The sequence below is a fragment of the Plutella xylostella genome, chromosome 16 (assembly GCF_932276165.1).
Source record: "Plutella xylostella chromosome 16, ilPluXylo3.1, whole genome shotgun sequence".
Lineage (NCBI taxonomy): Eukaryota > Metazoa > Arthropoda > Insecta > Lepidoptera > Plutellidae > Plutella > Plutella xylostella.
Genome location: NC_063996.1, coordinates 265,443 through 287,212, shown reverse-complemented (window position 1 = coordinate 287,212; position 21,770 = coordinate 265,443). Strand labels below are relative to the sequence as shown.

General features: G+C 40.3%; 3 protein-coding genes across 4 annotated transcripts in view; 1 reads left to right on the top strand and 2 right to left on the bottom strand.

Annotated features, from left to right (window-relative positions):
* Positions 1-10,279, bottom strand: part of LOC105397604 (eukaryotic translation initiation factor 3 subunit A) — a 30,910-nt gene extending 20,631 nt beyond the window's left edge. Inside the window, exons 1-9 of the mRNA XM_048626511.1 lie at positions 10,093-10,279; positions 9,636-9,864; positions 9,247-9,421; positions 7,091-7,279; positions 3,208-3,312; positions 2,538-2,746; positions 1,708-1,874; positions 1,229-1,366; positions 420-624 (exon numbers count right to left, since the gene is read on the bottom strand). Of these exons, the coding sequence (XP_048482468.1) occupies positions 420-624; positions 1,229-1,366; positions 1,708-1,874; positions 2,538-2,746; positions 3,208-3,312; positions 7,091-7,279; positions 9,247-9,421; positions 9,636-9,864; positions 10,093-10,141 (1,466 nt within the window). The 5' untranslated portion in view covers positions 10,142-10,279. The remainder of the gene's footprint in view (positions 1-419; positions 625-1,228; positions 1,367-1,707; positions 1,875-2,537; positions 2,747-3,207; positions 3,313-7,090; positions 7,280-9,246; positions 9,422-9,635; positions 9,865-10,092) is intronic.
* A 378-nt stretch (positions 10,280-10,657) lies between these two features.
* On the top strand, positions 10,658-12,238 carry LOC119693857 (uncharacterized protein F58A4.6). The gene is made up of 3 exons (XM_038118684.2): positions 10,658-11,211; positions 11,300-11,414; positions 11,540-12,238. The coding sequence occupies exons 1-3, from the start codon at positions 10,856-10,858 to the stop codon at positions 11,837-11,839; spliced, it is 771 nt and encodes a 256-aa protein (XP_037974612.1). The 5' UTR covers positions 10,658-10,855; the 3' UTR covers positions 11,840-12,238.
* Positions 12,239-13,071: 833 nt separating this feature from the next.
* On the bottom strand, positions 13,072-21,382 carry LOC105382656 (bleomycin hydrolase). Of its 2 annotated transcripts, none has more exons than XM_038118658.2 (12): positions 21,186-21,382; positions 20,219-20,376; positions 19,774-19,904; positions 18,772-18,886; positions 17,748-17,885; positions 17,102-17,222; positions 16,407-16,534; positions 15,863-15,990; positions 15,374-15,472; positions 14,911-15,031; positions 13,519-13,629; positions 13,072-13,273 (listed from the first exon to the last, which is right to left on the bottom strand). In XM_038118658.2, the coding sequence occupies exons 1-12, from the start codon at positions 21,280-21,282 to the stop codon at positions 13,148-13,150; spliced, it is 1,473 nt and encodes a 490-aa protein (XP_037974586.2). In that variant the 5' UTR covers positions 21,283-21,382; the 3' UTR covers positions 13,072-13,147. The 2 variants fall into 2 exon arrangements, with proteins under 2 accessions (XP_037974586.2, XP_037974585.2); XM_038118657.2 differs by lacking the exon at positions 21,186-21,382 and adding an exon at positions 20,688-20,868.
* Positions 21,383-21,770: the final 388 nt, after the last annotated feature.

The window sequence follows — 21,770 nt, the reverse complement described above, 5'->3', positions numbered from 1 at the left end:
TGCTTCAGGACAACGCTAGACCACACACTGCACAACAGACGGCTACCAAATTAGAGGAGCTTCAAAGACATCCACCGTACTCTCCGGACCTTGCTCCAACAGATTACCATTTTTTTCGCAATTTGGATAACTACTTGCAAGGAAAAAAATTCAACTCCGATGGGGCAGTCCAAACCGCCTTCAAAGATTTTATTGATTCCCGCCCGGATGGTTTTTTTAGTAAGGGGATCAATGAACTACCTATGAGATGGCAAAAGTGCATACATAGCAATGGTACATACTTTGATTAATTTAATATATTTCATTTAAAAAAAAAAACGACTTTATGTTCCTCCTATAGAAAACGCCAATTTCATATGTAAGGACCTAATATGTTATTGAAAAATCTGCCCCTAAAATAACAACAGTATCCCACTCACTTGTTAGCATGATCAATCCTAATCTGCATGTCATTGTGCCTGACACAATCCACCAGCAGGCGTTGCAGACGGAATAGGTCGTCGGTGGCCGCGAGCTGCAGCAGCCGCTCGAAGCGGATGTGCGAGTAGACTTGCGCCGTCTGCCGGATGAGACGGACGAGGGACACGTCGCTCAGGGCCGAGGTGTACTGGGCCAGCGGGGAGTCTGTGGGGTGGAGGGGGTGTTAGTTTTGTGTTATGGGGAAAGTTTTGGCTGAGGTTGATGATGAAGAGAAGAAAACTATGAAGTATTTCTTATTCCCCTATCTAAATAGTGTTTTTACTTACAAAATGTAAGGATATCCATGTTGTTTGTATAATGCTTACATGGACAAAAATATTTATGTACAGGCTTGATTATAACAATCCACAATGTGACTATGAAATGTATTAAAATCATACCCACTGAATAATGTTCCTCTGAAGCCTACCACTCCAATATCTAATTGATACTTGGAATGGGATTTTATTCAGAGGCAGTGTAGTTTCCAAATTATCTACTACTCTCCACACTACAAACGGCTGGACAACATAAGTACATCCTAGGATAGGAGGGGCCTATGTCCAGCAGATGGGACTGATGTTGTCAGATTTGAATATGGAATGACACCGTGATATTCTATCCGCTTGTCCGGACGGTGGCATTATGCATTATAAAATGGCGGATGCGCTCATACAATCTCACCTTATTCGTATGTCTTATAATGAACATTATTTATCTACAAGTAATGGCTAACACCACTAGTAATAAAGTAAATCTGCACACTCACTGGGCTCCTCCTGCAGCGCCTTGATCACTCCGTTGACGTTGCGGCTGATGGTGAGCGGGTCGAACTGCACCTCGAGCCAGCCGTACAGCTGCTGCAGCTGCGGCGACGCCAGCGACACCACGTTCAGCTTCACCACGTCTGTGGAGAGAGGGGGGGGGGGGGTTAGTGTGATTGATAGGTATAGGTGGGAGGGGTGGAAGCTCGGTTGAGTAAGCTCTCGTGACATTAGGTATACCAATCTAAAGTAAAATTTAGTGAGCCAGCAGGCACACTCCGCAGAGAAAATAGTGGGAAGAACAAGATATGGGAGCTTTGAGCCAAAATTACTCAATAATGAATTCCGCATTAGTAGGTAATTTAGCGTGAGGTAATTTCCGTGAAGACCAGCAGCATTAATTTCTCCATGACCTATAACACTCTTAGATCACTTTTATCTAGATTATCCACCTTTGAGCACACTTTATGTAGAACCTCCATACCTTTCAGCAAACTAGCGCGCGTGGGCGGCTGCTGCAGGCCCAACAGCACAGCCAATCTCTGCGCCTTCTCCACGGGGCTCTTGTCGGTCTCCACGAAGCGGTCGAACTCGGGGTGCAGCGAGGGCAGCGGCACCGACAGCACCGCCACCAGCACGCGGCACGCCATCCTGGAGGGAAGAGGGGGGGTTTAGAAGTGGGGAGAAAAGAGACTACTTGAGTGACGTATGTGTTGAGCCTCTTTATATCAGTCCAATGCACCCTGGGCTCAACTCATCCTCTCACCACAGTTATAAACTCTAGTTATGCTGTAGTGTTTGCTAACGATATGCTAAGTAGAATAAGAGTATAGAGACCATAATGTGGCATGTAGTGCATAGTGATATTTTCGCACTATCACTGGTACTGGCAGCTTTAGAATAACTACTTTCCATAGAGAAGCGGTGTTAAAGAAGAATACAAAAGAAAAGTGAGTTCCAAAATCTAATTTCTATAGCTTAGTATGAACTTTTTAAAGTAATTGTTGTGACTTAAATTAACACAGACAGCAGATGTAGTAGCCGCCTGTCGCGTCAAGTCCCGTTGCTCTGCCTCCAAGGCCTACCACTTCGTGATCAGGTAGACACCAGAAGTGGGATTTAATTTGGAGGCTCTCACTATAAAATATACAATGTTGAATGCAGACCAAGAAGAGAGCTATGTCGTGATTTTTGATTGTTTCCAATGATATTATCAGTTGTTAACATTCTATAATAAACAGTGCAAATAGACAACGAAACTGGGTCTAACCCGTCTAACCAATATGAGCATCTCACAAAACAAAACACACTCACTTCTGCAGTTCCTCCTGCGTAATATTCTTCTTCATCTCCCGGGACAGCTGGAAGAGCTTGAGCAGCGCGGCGGCGTGGAACAGGCAGTGGCCCGCCTTCCAGAACACGAGTGCCAGCTTGCCGTAGTAGTTGGCCATGGTCTTGGCCACGGGGGTCTTCTTCGACATGTTCATCAGGTTGTGGATGTCCTCGATGGCTTTGTATGCTTCCTGTAAGGTGGTATTGTGTAAGCTCGTGACTGTATTTTTTGATAATAAGTTACATTGGATAAGATTCTTCTGATTAATGAATATGTAGTGATTGTAGTGTGGGCAAAAATAACATAGAAAACACAAATAGTAGTGTACCCGTGGTATTTTACCAGCTATACTGTTCCTCTGAGGCCTACCACTCCAGTACCTAGATGATAATTGAAGTGGGATTTAATTCAGAGGCATTGAGCATTTACATGATATGCGCGCGCGCCTTCAGTGAACCTAAAAGATGCTTCTGAGCTAATCTTGTGCATTAAATTTTGGTGAATATTGTCACCCAGTTATTTTCAGATTGAAATATAAAACAATATGATTGGGTTTAGCCGTGATAGGATTAGTGGTTAGCTGTGCTCCGAAACTTATTATCTCCCTGTTCTAATCTTCAGGTTTGTAGAGTAATTAAGTGAGAATTTTACCTGCCACAGCTCCATCTGTATGGCGCTGTCCAGCTGGAACAGTCTGGTCTCAAGGTTCAGCTGCTGCGTCTCCGGCTTAGAGATGCTCACGTTGCCGGTCTGGACCTGCAAGTTACACATACATATTACATTACTTTGCCTTAGTAGTACAAATTAATTTATTGTAAAAGAAAGAAAGTTTGTACAGACAAAATGTTATAAAACACAAATGTTTATGCTCCGTCACAGATTTGCCTATGTATATTATGTTCCTCTGAGGCCTACCACTCCAGTACCTAGATGATACTTGAAATGGGATTTAATTCAGAGGCATATTCTTGAAACACTGTTGATTCATCTGACCTGTTTTATTGTATGTTTTCAGATATTGAAACCCTCACATCTTCACCACAAGAATATAATGAAAACATGGCATGATAATTCGATAGAGGCATTGATAATTCATATGCTCCTTGGACTTATACAGGGTGATTGGTAATTAGTGGCGGGCCCGTTAAGGGCAGATAGAAGAGGCAAATTGTAGTCGATTCCAATAAGGTATGTACTATCCGAAAGTTAACCATTTCTGAAATATTAATAATTTTAGAATTTTATAAAAAAATCGTCCGTAAAAGGTTTAAACATTTATTTAAGAAAAAGTAGACCTTTTTTAACCACTTTTTTAATAGTTTTACTTTATTAAATAATTGAAAAATAATAATAGCTATTAAATTTACATAACTAACGTTATCTTAAGCCATATAGGCTTCAAAACATCAAAATTATAATAAAATAAAACAGTCACTTTACAGAAAAAACCTTAATTAAAATAAAAAATCACATAACAATTTTTGTTGCAAATTAGCTTTAAAACTTCAGTATTTTATTAAACTCAAACTCAAATTTTTTTATTCATCGTACAAATATAAAATTTTCTGATGAACGTCAATTTTTACAAATTACTCTCCGTTCGGATAAGGGGGGGCTCTTTCTGTCTAAGGAGAAGAACGGAGGCAAGAAACTCCTGAGCCATCTTTTCAAAAAAAGACTTAAAACTAGTTGGTATACAATACATATAAGCTTAATAATTATTATTATAATAATATGAGCAGAGCTAACTACTTATCACAGCCATGCATTTACGTCCTCTAAGTAATCATCAATTTTATAATAAGCTTTTTTACTGAGTTTCTCTTTAATGTAACACTTAAACTTATTCTCTGGCATTTGAGCAACTTCTGCTGGAAGCTTATTATAAAATCTAATACAGTACCCTAAAAACGATTTATTAACTTTCGCCAGACGCATCGCTGGAAAAGCCAGCTTATGCTTGTTCCTAGTATTAATGTCATGATTACTGCCAATTGTATCAAAAGTTGAAATATTCTTTCGTACATACATTAAATTGGAAAAAATGAACTGACATGGAACTGTAAGGATGTTAATTTCTTTAAATAGTTCTCTCAATGAATCCCTGGAACCAAGTTTGTATATAGAGCGGATGGCTCTTTTCTGTAATACAAATATGAAAGAAAGAAAGAAAGAAAGAAAATGGTTTTTATTGCCAAACACAATAAATACTTAATCCTAAACATTTTACACATAGAAACCATACATTTTTAAACAATAATATTATTATAGTTATATAAAACAACATAAAAAATTACTTACTTTAATAATAATAATATAGTTTCAATATCAGCTGCTCTACCCCAAAGCAAAATGCCATACGATAATAAGCTGTGGAAATAACTAAAGTAAACTAATCTGGCGGTTTCAACGTCGGTCAGCTGTCTAATTTTCCGTACAGCAAAAGCTGCGGAGCTCAACCTTCCAGACAATTTTTCAATGTGAGGTCCCCACTGTAACTTTGAATCTATAGTCATCCCAAGAAAGACAGTATCATTAACTAGGTCCAATTTATTCCCATCTAGAATAATGTTAGTATCGCATTGTCTAACATTCGGCAGTGTAAATTTAATACATTTCGTTTTCTTAGAATTCAATAGAAGATTATTAACGGTAAACCAATCGTGTATGTCAGATAGAATTGAATTAATTTCATTAAAATTATTTTCTCTTCTTTTAACTTTAAAAAGCAAAGAAGTATCGTCAGCAAATAAAACTATATTAGTCAATTTTTCAACCATAAAAGGCAAGTCATTAATATAAATGAGGAATAAAAATGGTCCTAGAATAGATCCTTGAGGGACGCCTATTTTTACATGAGCCCCCTGTGATTTAGTATTGTTAATATCGACCCTTTGTTGTCTCTTGTCTAAATATGAAGATATCAAATCTAAAGCCTTTCCTCCTATTCCATAGTATCTAAGTTTCGAAATTAAAGTCTGATGGTCTACACAATCAAACGCCTTCGACAGATCACAGAAGACTCCAATAGCATCGTGATGGTCTTCCCAGGCGTCAAATATGTGCTTAATCAACGCAGTACCGGCATCGGCTGTTGATTTGTCTTTTGTAAAACCATACTGCTGGCTATGAAACAAGCTATTAGCTTTCGAATGAGGTATAACAAACCTAAATTGGCCAAGGAATGCCAAAAATATGACTTACTTAACACAATGGGGCAGGTAAAAAACTAGAACAAAAGAGTCGCAAGAGTATTGTTACCTAAGGACTACTTGGCAACCTTTTCAGTCCACTCCTGAAATTTCATGCGTTCGGATGTGTTTAAGAAGCGTCCGTAGTCGAGCGGGTCTCAGTGATCGTAACTGATCACTGAGGTTAAGCAACAACTGGCTCGTTCAGCCACTGGATGGGTGACCGATTTCAAGTGGTTCTTTTCTGGACGCTTCCGTTCTTCGAACGGCACGCTAAGCCGTAGGTCCCGGTTGCTGCTTCGGCAGCAGTCGTTAAGCCTAGTCAGAGGCCTTTGGGCAGCTTGAACAGTCGGGTTGCCCATGCACTTACCCGACAACTCACTCAGCACAAGCTTGCTTGTGTTGGGATTCACCAACCCGCACTAGGCCAGCTTGGTGGACTAACCCTTCTTTCAATGGAAGGAGACCCGTGCCCCAGCAGTGCCGTCCGAAGAACGGAAGCGTCTAGAAAAGAACCGCTTGAAATCGGACACCCATCCAATGGCTGAACGAGCCAGTTGTTGCTTAACCTCAGTGATCAGTTACGATCACTGAGATCCGCTCGACTACTTAAACACATCCGAACGCATGAAATTTCAGGAGTGGACTGAAAAGGTTGCCAAGTAGTCCTTAGATAACAATACTCCTTTGACTTTTTTGTTCTAGTTTTTTACCTGTCCTATTGTGTTAAGTAAGTCATATTTTTGGCATTCCTTGGCCAATTTAGGTTTGTTATACCTCATTCTAATGAAATACTGAAGTTTTAAAGCTAATTTGCAACAAAAATTGTTATGTGATTTTTTATTTTAATTAAGGTTTTTTCTGTAAAGTGACTGTTTTATTTTATTTTAATTTTCATGTTTTGAAGCCTATATGGCTTAAGATAACGTTAGTTATGTAAATTTAATAGCTATTATTATTTTTCAATTATTTAATAATGTAAAACCATTTAAAAAGTGGTTAAAAAAGGTCTACTTTTTCTTAAATAAATGTTTAAACTTTTTACGGACGATTTTTTTATAAAATTCCAAAATTATTAATATTTCAGAAATGGTTAACTTTCGGATAGTACATACGTTGTTGAAATCGACTAGAATTGACCTCTTCTATCTGCCCTTAACGGGTCCGCCACTAATTACCAATCACCCTGTATACTCCCTTGATTGCCATTTGTCGTCAGTGATATGATCACAAATAAGCTGCTTTGTTTATATTTATATATACTATTAATTGTTTTGCAACTAGATCCCTCCAGCGTTATTATATGATCAGATTGATCAGATAAAATGATTTTTTCTACTCACAGTAAGCTTGCAGATGTCCTCCAGATGCTTGCGCAGCTTGTCGCACAGCTTGCGGAACTCGGTCTTGCGCGAGTACTTGAGGCAGAACTGGAAGGCCATCCGCGCGATGTCGTGGTACAGCGTCTCCACGTGCGCGTTGGTGCGGAGCAGCTCCAGGCACTGGCAGTAGGACTCCCACAGGAACTTCACCTGGGGATGAAGAGATAAGGTGTTGCTAGAGTAATTATTTTAATCGTAATATAGTCCTATTTTGTAATAGTAATAAGGTTACTTATTACTATTACAAAATTCATAATTGCACAAAGTAAATTGCTACAAAGGGGAATTAACCTTTCCTATGCCGAACGGCCGCGCACACATGTAACCGCCGTCTGCCGGCGCTTTTTGACAGTTGAGAGCGCCCGCGCGGGAATCACATTTATATGAATATTTGGGTATTATTGTTTGGTACTCAATAATGTATTGATTGTAATTTATTGTCAGATAGCTAATGAACGTGTTACAATGAATTTTATTGATTATAATTGTTTTATTTGATTTCTGTAGGTCATTGATTACAGATTTTTACTTGAAACTGCACCCATCACAGAAAAATACGTCTTTTTCAATATAATTTTAGTTTCAATCCAGGATTTTTTATATTTATTACTTGAAGAGATTATACAGCTATCAACTGATATCAATAAAATATAAACTCTAGAGGAAATAGATTCATAATTTATATTTTGAAAACTGATTATAATTTGCTGTATTTCAAAAGACACAATTTTCTGTACATGTGCATGTGTGCGTGACAAGAGTTTGCTCCAGTGCGCCGTGAGACAGATCTGTCCCAAATCAAGGGTGTTCACTTTTGATGAAATAAAACATGAATGATAATTATTTTTATAATGTTTCGTATTTTAGCATACTAAATTATAAAAACTTAACCGTAAGTTACTTACTGAATCATATTTACTTATTTGTTAACCTACTTTCAACAAATATGATACTATAAATACATACATATATAAATACATATATTTATTTATATAAATAGGACAAGTAATCACCCTCTCAGACTCATCTATACACCGATAGCATTCTAAAGAGCCTAAACTTCACGTTCAGTAGAGAAAAAATCCTAAAAAATAAAACACGCTGTATAGCAACCCAACGCCCTTCGTGTGCATACACGAGCGGCGGCCATTTTGTTTGCGTATGTGTGTGTGTGAATTTTGGATGCACCTTGATAAATATTGATATTCCCTAATATTTTGGCAATTTATTGAAAAAACCGATATAAATATGTATTATCAATAAAATTATCTTTATAAATGAAATAAATTATTTATTGATGTTTTTACATAACAGAATAGAAAACAGTTTAAAAAGTTACGCACCCTTCAGGCAATAATCCGGTACAATTTTAGATCGATAAAAACTCGATTTTTTGTAATTTTTTATAATATTGATTTATCACTATACCTTCAAAATCGAATAAATAACAAGAAAACATAGTATTTACTTTCCTTGTGACGTTTTTTCGATACGAAATCACTATTTTATTACCAACAGTCGCGAGTACAAGGACTGTTCAAGGTACCAAAATTTGAATTTCGCGCTACTAGTAAACAAGTGAAGTTTTTGACTCAATGAAAGTTGTCGATGGTTGTTTCATTCATATAGAATAAATAACAGGTGATTTCATACTCTATTTCGTGGTAATTAATAACTAAAATCACAAAAATCGCGATGAAGTGCTCTTGGGACAGATCTGTCACTAGGCAGACAAGGGGGGTTGGGACAGATCTGGCACACGGCATTCTAGAGGTTAAATGCTAGTAGCTCTACCAGTACCAGTTAACTTTGGTGATGTTGAAAAAATTATTAATAGTGATGTAGGCTTACAGAGTGTGTTAAAAAAATTGCTCTGCAGTGTACAGCCTCCTTCTTCTTATTATGAAGGTGACAAACATATTAGCTAGACTAGGGTTTGTTACTGTGATGAAAGGATTGGTGGCAGTAGCTAACTGCTCCAGTAGGCAGCAAGGTGCAAAACAAAACAGACACAGCTTTTTAAAGCAGTCTCTCTGTAACCAGTACTGGCATACTTCAGTAACTCTGTACTCCTTTGCATGGTAAATCTACAATGTATAAGTAATCAGTTAATTTACCCATGGTGTAAGGATGGTCCTGTCGGAACGGTCTTGTGCGTCCTCCCCAGACACGGCACTCAGCAGGATGCTCTCAGGGGTGGCGAGGTTGTCTAGGTCGTCGGTGTCAATGACGGCCTGCGCCGACTGGGTGCGGGCTGCTTCGGTGCGCTCTTCAGCCATACGGAGGTAGCCTCTGGGGATTTATATAAAACATAATTAATTAAAAGGTTTATTTATTTTAAAAAGTTGGAACAGCATTGCTTTAGCACCTTTATTCAATGCAATCTATTTGATTCACCATCCAAACGATGGAATCAGGAGCTTGTAAAGTTAATCTAAGTTTACTGTACATTACACATCAACTTTAGGTACAAACACACATTTGTTTACAAAACACCACTACTAACCTGATGACCTGCTCGAGCGAGCCCACATTGACGGACTGGAACATGTTCCGGTACTGGAACAGCCCCTCCTTGGCGATGTGGCTCTTCCGCAGCTCCACGCACAGCTCGAGGTAGCGGAACATGATGGGCTCCAGCACCGACTCCGACCAGTTGTACGCCCACTTCTTGTTGCGGAATACCTCTTGCAGCGTGTCCAGGGCCCGGGCTGGCTTGTCCAGGTCCATGAACTCTGCATGGTGGGAACATTAGTTAGAGGTTGTTTGTTTTTGGTTAGGTTTCGGTTTGTTGTGATCGACATTTTGGTGGTTATTTCTGTGGTTTTGAGGTGGAAATAAGGACATATACATAGTTTTGGGCGTGGAAGATAGGTGATAGCATTCACGTAATCGGAAAGATAGGAAAGCAAGGTTGACAAGCCTCTTGCAACGTGGTAAATTGATAGGGTTTTTGTACATACCATTAGCCCGTTTGAGGGCATTTTCCGGTCTTTGACCGTAACGGGCCATGGTGTAGCGCGAAATTTTGAGGCCGTTTACATAAACTTCTGTCTCAAAACTGTGGAAGAAAGAATAATCCGAAAATTATTCTTCTTCTGTAAACCGGCCCTGTCACTTTCGACAAGGCAAAATGGCCGACTTCCGGTAGGATTTTTTCATAGAAAACATTTTACGTCATTCCATTGGTTGGAATTTGAACTGACCAATAAAAGAATTTGTGAACTGTAATAGAGAACGCAGATGCTACTCATTCATTCTCACATCCGTTTTTACAGATTCATTCGTATTATTGAAACTTTAGGCACGATGTCCACGGACATTTCAGTACAAAGGGTTTCCATCAAATATTTTCTTCACGGCTTTCAAGAGGAGGATTTCAAATATTCCTGCTGTCTGCTTCTTTCTTCATGAAACGTATCGTGTAACGTGGCCATTAGGGTCTTATATCTCAGAATAATAAGGGGCTTGCATTACAGACCACAGTTTATATCAGCTGTCATTGGCACATGCTGTCAGTGTCACATACCTACATTACATATTTCAGTTTTGTTTTGAATCATTTCGCTGAAGTAAAAATCTTACCAAAACAGAAAAAAAAAGTTTTCTAGCTAATTTCACGTGAAATCCAAGATACCTGAGATATTCCCAGCTCTCAAGCACAATTTACTGTGAAAAATTGCTTGTTACACGTGAATTTTTCCAACTAACCTTCACACTTCGATTATGCAGTTAGTCACCAAAATACGGCTTTTCGGGGAACCGTACACGGTTAGCTACATATCAGAGGACGACGTCGTGTTCCCTAATGCAGAAGTGTACAAGGCTTTGGGTTTTGAAAGGCACAATTCCTGCGATATCTTCGTAAACAGTGAAGATGACTCGAGTGGCAGAAAACCCCTGCGTTTGGTGACGAGTGCCCACTTCCTACGTCCCTTCCTGCGGGAGTGCATACAGTCAGACATCTACAGATGGAAGGTGCTCACGCATTTACGAGAACTCAGCGGCATTCCTGATACAGAAACTGTATTTTTTAAGCTAATCTTAGATCCTCCGGACAAAGAACTTATTGACTATGCATGGTGAGCATTGTTGTGTAAAATACTAATTCTGTTATTCACGGATGCATACATTATGTATGTTTACATAACCTTGATGAACTTGTTACAGGAATGATAGAATATTGAGGATAGTGTGGAGCCGAGTTGAAATAGAGAATGCATTTTCCTGGTTATCAACTCTTGGTGGGGCCTACTCTGCTTTAGGCGACTATTTTGAGAATTGCGTAAGTATTTTAACATAAAAGATTGATAACCTATGTCTATTTTATAAATCAGAACCTGTTACATCTTTGCATCAAAATTTATGAAATCCAATCACTAGTATCCTTAAATTATGGTCTACTTTCAGGCTGAAGAAGCCGGCAGGATATCGCAGAGACAGTACAAACTGTCAATGATGCTTGGAGATGACTCTCTGGCGGCCCGGAGCCAGCTGTACTCTGCCATATCCTGGGCCCAGAAGGGCAACCTCAAGCTAGCCCGGCATATCACAAGGCATGTGGCGAGCTTCGCTCGAGACACCAAGGACAAGCGGCTGCTGCGGATGTGCCAGGGGGTGTGGGCCAAGCTCAAGTACATGCGGGCACAAAAGAGAGGTTCCACATCACATTTGATCAAGGAAGATGGTGACAAAAAGGTTGATGTCTAGTCTTGTTTTATGTTACAAGTTTTGTTATTAAAGTTATGATAACCTTTAATGGAGAATACACACATAAATGTTTGATTTAGTTTTCTATAGTTGTAGCATTTTATGTACCCTTAGACACCTGTCCACATAATTGCTGTTGTGTTCCTGAAAATGTTGTGTAGGTACAATGGCAAGAAATTAATTAGATTTGGTGTTTAATAATAATAATCTTTGTATAAACCCTGCTCTACTGACTATCAACCATATCCTATAGACTGTCCCATGTTCCAATTTCCACAAATTACTATTAAAGTAAACTGCATATAATGTGTGTTTGTAATTTTGTAGATAAACTCTGTTTGGTGCTGTAAATAATTGTAATTAAGTATGTACGTGTTAATAAAAACACCCAGAAAAGTATTTTATATCTTTTATTAATTTAAATACAATTTAGATAAAAAAGTAAATAAAAATCCACTCAAATTTCAAGGTCCTACAATAGAAATGAGACTATTCACATTCTTTATTATTGCTTGACAGTCTTAATTTTCTTGCTGTTGTTGTAGAGAAAATAAATACATAAAACTTACAAAATAACACTAAATTCTCTTAAAATATGAGCACTTGATGGTAAACAGGGATGTAACCCCTCATAAAAGTACACTACCAGTACAATACAATACAGCCGGCAAACACAGTGAAGAACATTTTTTTGGCTATTGTCTAGTAGGTTATGATAGATCTATTGCAGAAGATGACAATCTTAATTTGGAATGCAATCTCCTAAGTTATTTATTTGTGTCCGCAGGCTGTATTTACAGATCCAAAATGACTAAACACAATGCAAACAAATCGAATGTGCATACTGTTTACACATTCGATTTCATGACCATTACTGAGCTAGCACATTACTATTTTTGGATATATTATACAATATTATTGTCTATATATCTTGCGAAAGCACCGTGGAACCATAGTCCAATCATCTAAGAGTCGGTATAATATCCTTGCTTACTTGCGATTGGTCGTATTAAGAATTCACGCGTAAGGATATGCTTGATTTTGCGGTTTTACATGATTAGAGGACGGACGCTAATAGCCCACTAGTATGAAAATAGAACATGATCCGATTCCGCTGATGGTGTTAAGTACCCTTGGGGTTACCACCACCCGAAACAATCCTTAGCAGTGTCGCTCGCTTGCCAAATCTGACGTAACTTATATGCATCTGACAGATGTGACAGGAGAGCGGCGCTGCTATAGATTGTTCATTGCTAATGTATCAGTGGTGGTACGGTAGCTGGACTAAGGTTCTCTGGTATAAGTTCGCTAGCACTCGCGGTCGCACAGCGGGCAGGCCAGCGTGCCCATGGGGTCCCAGGCCGGCAGCACCGTCGCCTGCTGCTTGAACACCTCGAGCACCTCCGCCGGGACGTACTTCTTGTCCACTACCACCTGTGGGGGAAGAGAGGGGGGGGGGTTATGATGGTTTGGTTTATTGGAGTTACATAGTACTTTTAGAATTCATATAGGTACATTGTGATATGTAGGTATGTCAGAGAAGTTATGTATACTTACATTTATGGGACAAAATTATACATTGCAAAACTATAGGTACTCTTGCTTGCCAGGCTGTATACTTAAGGCCAAATGTATATCTATTATCTATAATTTTGTGGTTATTTGTAATGTGTACATACCTCGAACACGAACTCTCTGAACCACTCGGCGGACATGAGCAGGTAGCCCTTGTCGTACTCCTTGTCCCCGTACGAGTTCTCCACGCGGAACTTCGTGGGGTTGCCCAGCTCCTGCAACATACACAATCAAATCATATAACATTTATTATGATGATGTCCTCCTAGCCGAATTTCGACTACGGCGGCCAATCTCAATTGAGATCAGCCATCTACGCAGGAGTAGATTATAGTGCCCAAGTGTGTGCGCAGTACACAGGAGCACTCTCTGTTCCATCACTCTCATAGCCCAATGGGACGGATTGACCGACACGACTGGAGAGAGCTAGGCGCAGGACCGACTGCTTTACATGCCCATCCGACAGCATGGATCGTTTCACTGTTTCGGACATCAGGTGATCAGCCTTCTATGTCCTAACCAAACTCAGAACCACAATTTAGAAACACAAATTGATGGTCCCACCCGGGAATCGAACCCGGGACCTCTGGGTCATGAAGCGAAGCTTCTACCACTAGACCACAGAGGCAGTTATTATGATGATGATGATGATGAAATCCTCTTATCCCTCATCAGGGACATAGGGCTCGAAGAAAGGATTTCCACTTCTCCCGATCCTGCGCGGCCGCTTCCAGGTCGTCCCAGCCGAGACCAGTTGATGCAGCCTCCTTTTCAACTGACCGCCTCCAGGTGGTACGGGGGCGGCCCGGCCTTCTCTTCCCCTTCGCTTGCCATTTCAACCCTTGTTTGGACAGGTGATTGTCTGGTCTCCGCAGCACATGCCCAATCCAGCGCCATTTCCTGAGTAGGATCTCCTTGTCAATGGGTGTCTGGTCAGTCATCTCCCACAGTCTTGCGTTAGATATGGTTCGTGGCCAGTAGATCCCCAGTATGCGCCTCAGACATTTGTTCACGAACACCTGAAGTCTACTGGTTACTTCATTCTTAACGAGCCATGTCTCGCACCCGTACAGGAGGACTGACTTGACATTGGAGTTAAAAACTCTGATCTTGGTACGCCGAGTGATGATGCGAGACGTCCAAACAGGCTTCATAACATTTATTATAGGCACTCAAATACAATTAATTACAAAATAGAGTTTATTGGTACAAAATAAATAAAGTATGTTTTCAGTAATTTTTGGTGGCAAAGTTAGTTTGTAATATGCTCAATACAATAGGACTAAACGCGATATTATAACAAATCCTGTAGCCGTAGGAGTAAAGGCAATAGATTTTGAAAAAAATATGAATTTCTTCTTTCCATTCTTCTCCTTGCAAAGACAAATGACCCTTTCAGAACGGCGAGTAGATAGTAAAATATTGACGTCCGTGAAAAAAAAACTATTTGCACTATAAATTAATTTATGCCTGTATAATAAATGGTAGTATCTCACATCGGTGCCGACGGCGGTGAACACCATGGCGTGCGTCATGCAGGAGTCGCCGTACTGCAGCCGCGCCGCCTTCGCCAGCCCCACCTGCACCTCCGTGTTGAACACCAGCTTGTAGTCGTGGCTGAGGAGGCAAATAAATATATAAATATGTGGGGACATCTCATAGGGCAATCCGGCCTGAACTAGGCAGAGCCTGTAATATAAGAGTTGGAGAGATGATATATCTACACAAATATATAGATAAACGACAACCAGACACAAGGCAAACACAAAGTGCTAAGAATTCACAAACATAATTTGGTCCTCCGAGCCGGATGTAAGGAGGATTCGGGAAGATGATGATTTCGTTTTTTTATATTCTACGGGGGCCAGGTTCTTTGCATTAAGTCAATTAGATTACAATGACTCTCAGTAGGTCCTCTGCCCACTAGGACCTCTGAAGCAGTAGCTGGGTGGTACTCACGCGTCCAGGTCCTCGAGTCCGTTCTTGCGCTCGAAGCGCTTGGACACCTCGCAGCCGAACCACACCGCCTCGTTGCCGGAGATGCTCGCCTTCACCACCCTGCAACAAACACACACAATTATTGTATAGTTTGAGACATTGTAAATTGCACAATGTAGAAGGAAAGTTATTTAGCACATTTTGTAACACTCATATTGTGTTTTAAGTTCTATAACTATTACAGATTTAGCTGTTGGCGGCACGAGACTGCTTGACTGGGCGGTAGGTACTTATAATGTACTTGCGGGTTATAACCTACTTCCATAGTATATGACATAGTACCTGACCCTATCCCTGTAGCACGGTGCGCTATTAAAACGTGACAAAAGGTCTCCGTCGCGCTCGCTCTTGAGGCTGCGCGATGTGAGTGAGCGCGATGCAAAATATAAATGCGCCCCGTGCTAGCCCTTCTGGTATGGGTTATATGTATAGACGCAGGTTGGTACGTACTGCATGAGCGTGTCTATGGGCTGGTTGTTGTAGGCGGTCTGGCGCCCGCCCAGCACGTTGCCGAGGCAGTGCAGCGTGTACAGCCGCCCGAAGGGGTTGGAGGCGCGCGGGTCGCTCACCAGGCACACCTGCGGAGGTTGACATATTACTGTAGGGTTGATGGTTAAGAGTAGACAGGAGGGGGAAGGGAAAATTTTTAGGAATCATGCATGCGGCAACAAACTACATCTGCCGCCAGGACCTTAAATGAATGGACCGATTGGAATTACTTATTTTGGAATAAGTAAGTAGGTTGGTGATTTTGGTTAAAATGTTCATTTATCCCTCTATAGTTATGTAACTGAACCTCAAGTTTACTGGTAGTAAATATATCAGTCTACCTGATTGTCAATCATTAATTTTGTATATTTTGGATGTTGCCAAAGCGGTAAACTAAGCCGAATGGGGTGACTCAACTGTAGAACAGAATTTGTTAAATAACCCATGAGTCACCCCTTCCCCTCCCACCTTAGTATACAACTTATGCAACACCGTGTATAGGTACCTTGTCATCCACGTTGAACACGGGTCTAACATGCGTTTCATAGAACTGCTGTGGAGTGAGCATGCCGAAGTTGTGGTACGCCTTCTCCTTGTTGTAGAACTCAAACTGGAACTTTTCCGGGGGAGTGCCTGGAAATAGGGGGTTTACATAATTAGACTACGTTGCGGAATAATGCAGAAGACCAGCGTTATGAATTTAGTCAGTCTTTGTCAGGTGGACGAAAGGAGCATCTTTATATACGTCTGTCTATAATCTGACTGGCTTATCCTTTCCAAAAATATATACCAGCACTAGTGCTTGTCACAGATAAGCTAAGAATATGGTCAGCAGCTATTTTGAACTATGGACACTGCTCCTTGGAAGAGGTTTATGTCCAGCAGAGCACTCTCATTATTGTCTGTTAATGTTGGAGTATGACGAAGTAGTCGACCGAATGGCGTAGTGGTTAGTGACCCTGACTACTGAGCCGATGGTCCCGGGTTCGATTCCCGGCTTGTTGTTGGAGTAATATCTCAGTAGTGAAGTTACCGTAGTACGAGTACCTCTACATAGGGCGCCTTCCAGCTAGATAGGGTGTCTTGCAAAAGGCTGATAAACATTGAATGCGGAAAGCTACGGATCGCATCCAGTGGCGTGTTATGAGAGGCCTACGCCCAGCAGTGGACTGCTACAGGCTGAATAAGAAGTGTAGTTACCGAGGCAGGTGGCGACAATATTGTAGATGACGGCCACCTGGCGGCTGATGGCGGCTTGAATAGCCTCATCCGTGGCCTTCTCCTCCACCAGGTCACGCAGCTCCTTGGCGTACTCACGCAACTGGAATAAAAGATAACAACAGAGTTATATTGGCTCTTGGCCGACTTGAAACAAGGAGAGGGTTACAATACTCTTTAAAGGAAGCCTATGCCCTTTGGTGAGTATTGGGTGCTGATAAATAAATAAACAAAACATTTTAATGAAAATCAACTAATAACTACTCCCCATTCGGAAAGATGTAGGTAAATCTACTGCATGTAGGAAAGTATCCTATAACTTTTGTAATCAATATTCCTTTTGTGGTAAACCACATCATAATAACTATCAATTATATTTCCCATAAAGCTTTTGGCCACTACCGCTGATACAAGACGCCAGCAAATGATTATGGTTAAACACAGACATGTGTAATGTGTATTGGCCAAGATAAGATAAATCTATTATGTATGTCAGTATTTATATTTATTTATAGTATTTGCCACAGCTGAGAGTCTAGAACGAAAAGCCTCTGGGAAGCCATTACACAGGTTCAATAGGCACCAATCTCCTTTAGGGTACACCCGTCTATACCATCAGAGTGCTCACCTTAGTCTTGAGTATAGCGTTCATGTGCAGTGAACGCCGGGAGCTGAAGGCGTCGGGGAAGCAGCGGCGCGGCACCACGCCGTACTTGTTCACCAGGTTCACGATCATGTCCCACTGACCGCCGTCGTTTATCGGGTCCTGGAGGAAATGCATGGCGTCACGTTTCACATTTGTGTCAAGAGGTCGTGGGTCCGGGGGGAATACATAGCGTCATGTTTCACACTTGTAGCAAGCTAATGTTGTAATGGCCAAAATTTGATGGTGGTAGCTCAGTTAAATGTTTGTTACTGTTTGAAAGGCTAATGATTTGCAAGTACGAAGCAGACATCCTCTAGTTTTTCTCGAAATTCCCAGTCATTAATGAGTCTTTTTCATTAAATTGACTAATTATTCCAATAGAAGTTATGAATAGTTGCACACAAGCTGCATAATTTTATCACATGATAAGGTATTTCTATATACCTACAGTTGTCAGTAAATAGGATGACATAACACTTGCACAAAGGCATCATTGAACAAATATTTAGTGGTTTTACGTGACTAGTTACTGGTAGTGAATAGCTAGTATTGTGTACTTTATGATTTTACTGCCAATAACAAGAGAATAATAGAAATAGAATGAATGTAATTATGTATTAGGAAAGAACATTTACGCTTAGTAAAGTAAAGAATGTCCTTGTTCTAGCTCAGTGCCTATTTAGAGTTTAGGTTGCTTACTGGCTGTCTACCATGAGCTTCGGTGACGCAATAGCTTAGTAACCCCATAGATAAATCACCCACTATTACCCTACTGGCTGCTGTCAGCCGAACAACAAGAATTAAACACAACGTTTTTCGTAGGTTCACGACATCGACGAAAATGACTGAAAAATTATTCTCCTAGTTCTACTAGACAATCGGACCATCCGGAAAGACTTCTCGTCATCTGATTAATCGGACTAAAACAGTGGGATGAAGTGGCCACAGGGAGAAGACATCTTGTCCCAGCAGAACAGGTAGCTGCATACACACAGGGTGGTGGTACCTTGAGCAGGAAGCCGACGAGTCGTCCGTCGAGCGGCTCGCCGGCGCGGGCCGTGCGCACGATGTTCTGCAGCCAGTAGTGGCAGCGCTCCACCTTGTCCCAGAAGAACAGGTAGCTGCGGGATACAGGGGGCTCGTGTGAGGGCTAGGGTCTGGGCAGAGGGAGAGACGGCGACGCGACGCCAGCCAGAGTTCCACATGATATTACACGGATGGCACGCTGGCATCGCGTTGCTGTTTCATCCCGGGGCGGCTGGCCAGACCTCATCAAGGTAAAGTATATGATGTTGGGACGGAAAAAAACTGCGGTCTGTAGTTACGGTAAGCGATCTATCGTAGGTAATTTCAGAATTTTTATGCACCAATTTTATAGCGAAATTAACCCTACATGATTATGTGAATTATGTCGCCACTTCACGGTTCTTCTGGAATGAATCTTCATTTAATTTGCATATTTTTCCAAAATCCGTTGTTTCAAATTTTACATAAGCCCAAAGCTGTTGTCCTAGAATTAGCGCCAGATTACCTCGCTTCTACTGTACAGTACGAAATCGTCATTAAAATTAGCTGTTGCTATGCTATGGGCAGCTACGGCAGCTAGCAACGAGACACTTTGTTTAGTCTACAACCTAATCTAGAACCTCAGTACAAAAGCATAGCTGTGTCGGTTACTCGGTGTTGTATTTAATGTTCTTAAAGTATTAGTGAGTGGATCCTTAAGTACTTACAACTGACTGATAGTGATAACATAGAACAAACATAGCATCAAGTGTTTAGACACAAAAAGGAGATGCTATGTTTATGCGCGATTACTTTACCGATTTTACAATATTTATCTTATTCCGGAAAATCATGTTTTTCACTCTTATGGTGAAGGAAAGCATTGTGATGAAACCTGCATATCTAGATGTGCCGTGGTTGGAAATTATATGCACAAAATTCTACTGGAGAGAGCCAGGTGAAGGTACTCACACCCCCACAGACAATAGAATAGACTACGAACCTCTGTGAGAACTCGAACTCCTCGATGGCGTACTTCTTCATGAAGGGCAGGCGCATGCAGTTGAGCGCCGCGAACAGCCAGCAGCGGCCGGAGCTCTCCTGGTTCGTCACCGGCTTGCCTTCCGACTCTATCTGCCAGACGGAAGGTTGAACATTAACAATTGTACACTAAACATAAACAGAATGAAGTATTGATACTCTGAAGGTGAGGTTTAATGCAATTCAATTTTGAGCGCAAAATTCATACTTAATATTAATTATCTGTACTAAGTACCTAAGTACTTTATATTTATATGCCATATACTGAAGCAAATGGCCAAGAATACTTGAATTACAAATGAGGTAAGTAAACTCTTTCATATTATAATGTATGTACAGTTCATGGTAAACTGCTATTAAACCTTATTTGGTATATGTTTCTTGGTATATGTTTCTTATGAATTTACCTTAATATTATAGACATGGAGTGTGGAGTCGGCCTTCTTCCGGCTGATGGCCACCTCGAATGGGTCGAAGCGGGTGCACACATTCTGTGCCAGCTCATTCTTGGGGTCCGCATAGAAGTCGCTTCTCAGTTTGTTCAGTGCCTCCAAGGTAAGGGGCTCTGGAATCAAGAATACTTGATGGGTATGTTGTCTTGGGTGGAGCCAGTTATATTGCAATGTTAATGTTAGTATCTTGCCATGTGACCTGTGTGTGTTAAGTAAATAAATAACCATTGTTGTGTTAAGTAAATAAATAACTTATCTATCTATCTATCTATCAATGTTATTGGATAGTAACACCAATAAAAAATATTTGATGAATATTAGAGTGCAATATTAGAGTGTAAACTGTAAATACTTCTGTGAATATTTTAAATAAGATCTGTAGCTGTATCTCTACAGAACTAACTAAAGTCCACAGCACACAAACCTTCAGTAGGAGTTTTATCTCCATCACTCTTGGCCTGTGCCTGAGTCTGCAGGAAGGAGCTGTCCTTCCTGGACAGGGTGCTCAGGGAGAGAGTGGTCATAGATATAGATCACAAGCACTTTTGTTAATAAAATTATTATGGATAAAAAATCAAGTGAGTGCACTTTCAAAAGATGCAACTATTCTGTCAGGTGTCACTATTGTAGAGAAGCAACAGCATAGCAACAGTATTAGGTCTTCCTTTTGTTATTATTATTAGTTATGAAAAAGGTAAGTACAAGTGTAAGTAGGTATTAGGTACCTATTTAAAGAAATTGAGACTGGTTGGTCTAAAAAGTAAAAAACTTAATAAAAAGAAGAATAATAAATGCTAATGTTCTATTTAAATTACTACCTACATTTGGAATTGTGTTAAAATAACTTAATAACTACACAAATTTAATGTATTTTTTTGAAGATTACTTATACATTTTATAAAGTAAACGATATTTTGCTTACGTTCTGTCGACATGGTGGCTCTTGATATTCTGAACAAATTCGAGGACAACGGCGTTCGGCGCTTCACTAATGCGGTAATCGCTAACTTTACAAGCATCTACTCAAACAGAACATAACACAGCTGATTTAATAAAAGTACAGCTACAAAATAAAGTTACAGTTTGTACCGAGCATCACAATGACAATGACCTCCCATGAACTGAATGAAATTTCGTTTTCATTCAACAGCAGTTTATTTTGGCGGACACAAGGTCAATGCCCCGGCTAGGACAAAGTTACGGATGCGTTCAATATATTTTTCTGCAACAGGATCTGGTATTTAGTTTATATTAGGTACCTATTTATTTCTTTAACTTGGATAATAATGGACATTTATGTATAATTAATTTAAATAAAGTTAAATAAAAAAATGGTGAATGACGTAAGAATGCTGCCAAATTTACTTGTAGCAACACTGGTTTCGCGCGGGAATTTTGAGAATAACTTGGTAAGTGTTTGTTTACCATTACTTTTACTGTACAAAACATATAACTGAGTAAGTATTGCTTCATAATTCACATTTAAACTTGTAAAGAGTTTTTTATT

Bases quoted from the DNA above. Each gene is read 5' to 3' on its own strand.
- LOC119693857 (XM_038118684.2), top strand. From the start codon at position 10,856: ATGCAGTTAGTCACCAAAATACGGCTTTTCGGGGAACCGTACACGGTT. The intron at 11,212-11,299 runs GTGAGCATTGTT...AACTTGTTACAG, and splicing joins GAACTTATTGACTATGCATG to GAATGATAGAATATTGAGGA. The intron at 11,415-11,539 runs GTAAGTATTTTA...GTCTACTTTCAG, and splicing joins GCGACTATTTTGAGAATTGC to GCTGAAGAAGCCGGCAGGAT.
- LOC105382656 (XM_038118657.2), bottom strand. From the start codon at position 20,787: ATGACCACTCTCTCCCTGAGCACCCTGTCCAGGAAGGACAGCTCCTTC. The intron at 19,905-20,218 runs GTAAATTCATAA...TCCGTCTGGCAG, and splicing joins TCCATGTCTATAATATTAAG to ATAGAGTCGGAAGGCAAGCC. The intron at 17,886-18,771 runs GTACCACCACCC...CATTTCCTCCAG, and splicing joins TCGTCGGCTTCCTGCTCAAG to GACCCGATAAACGACGGCGG.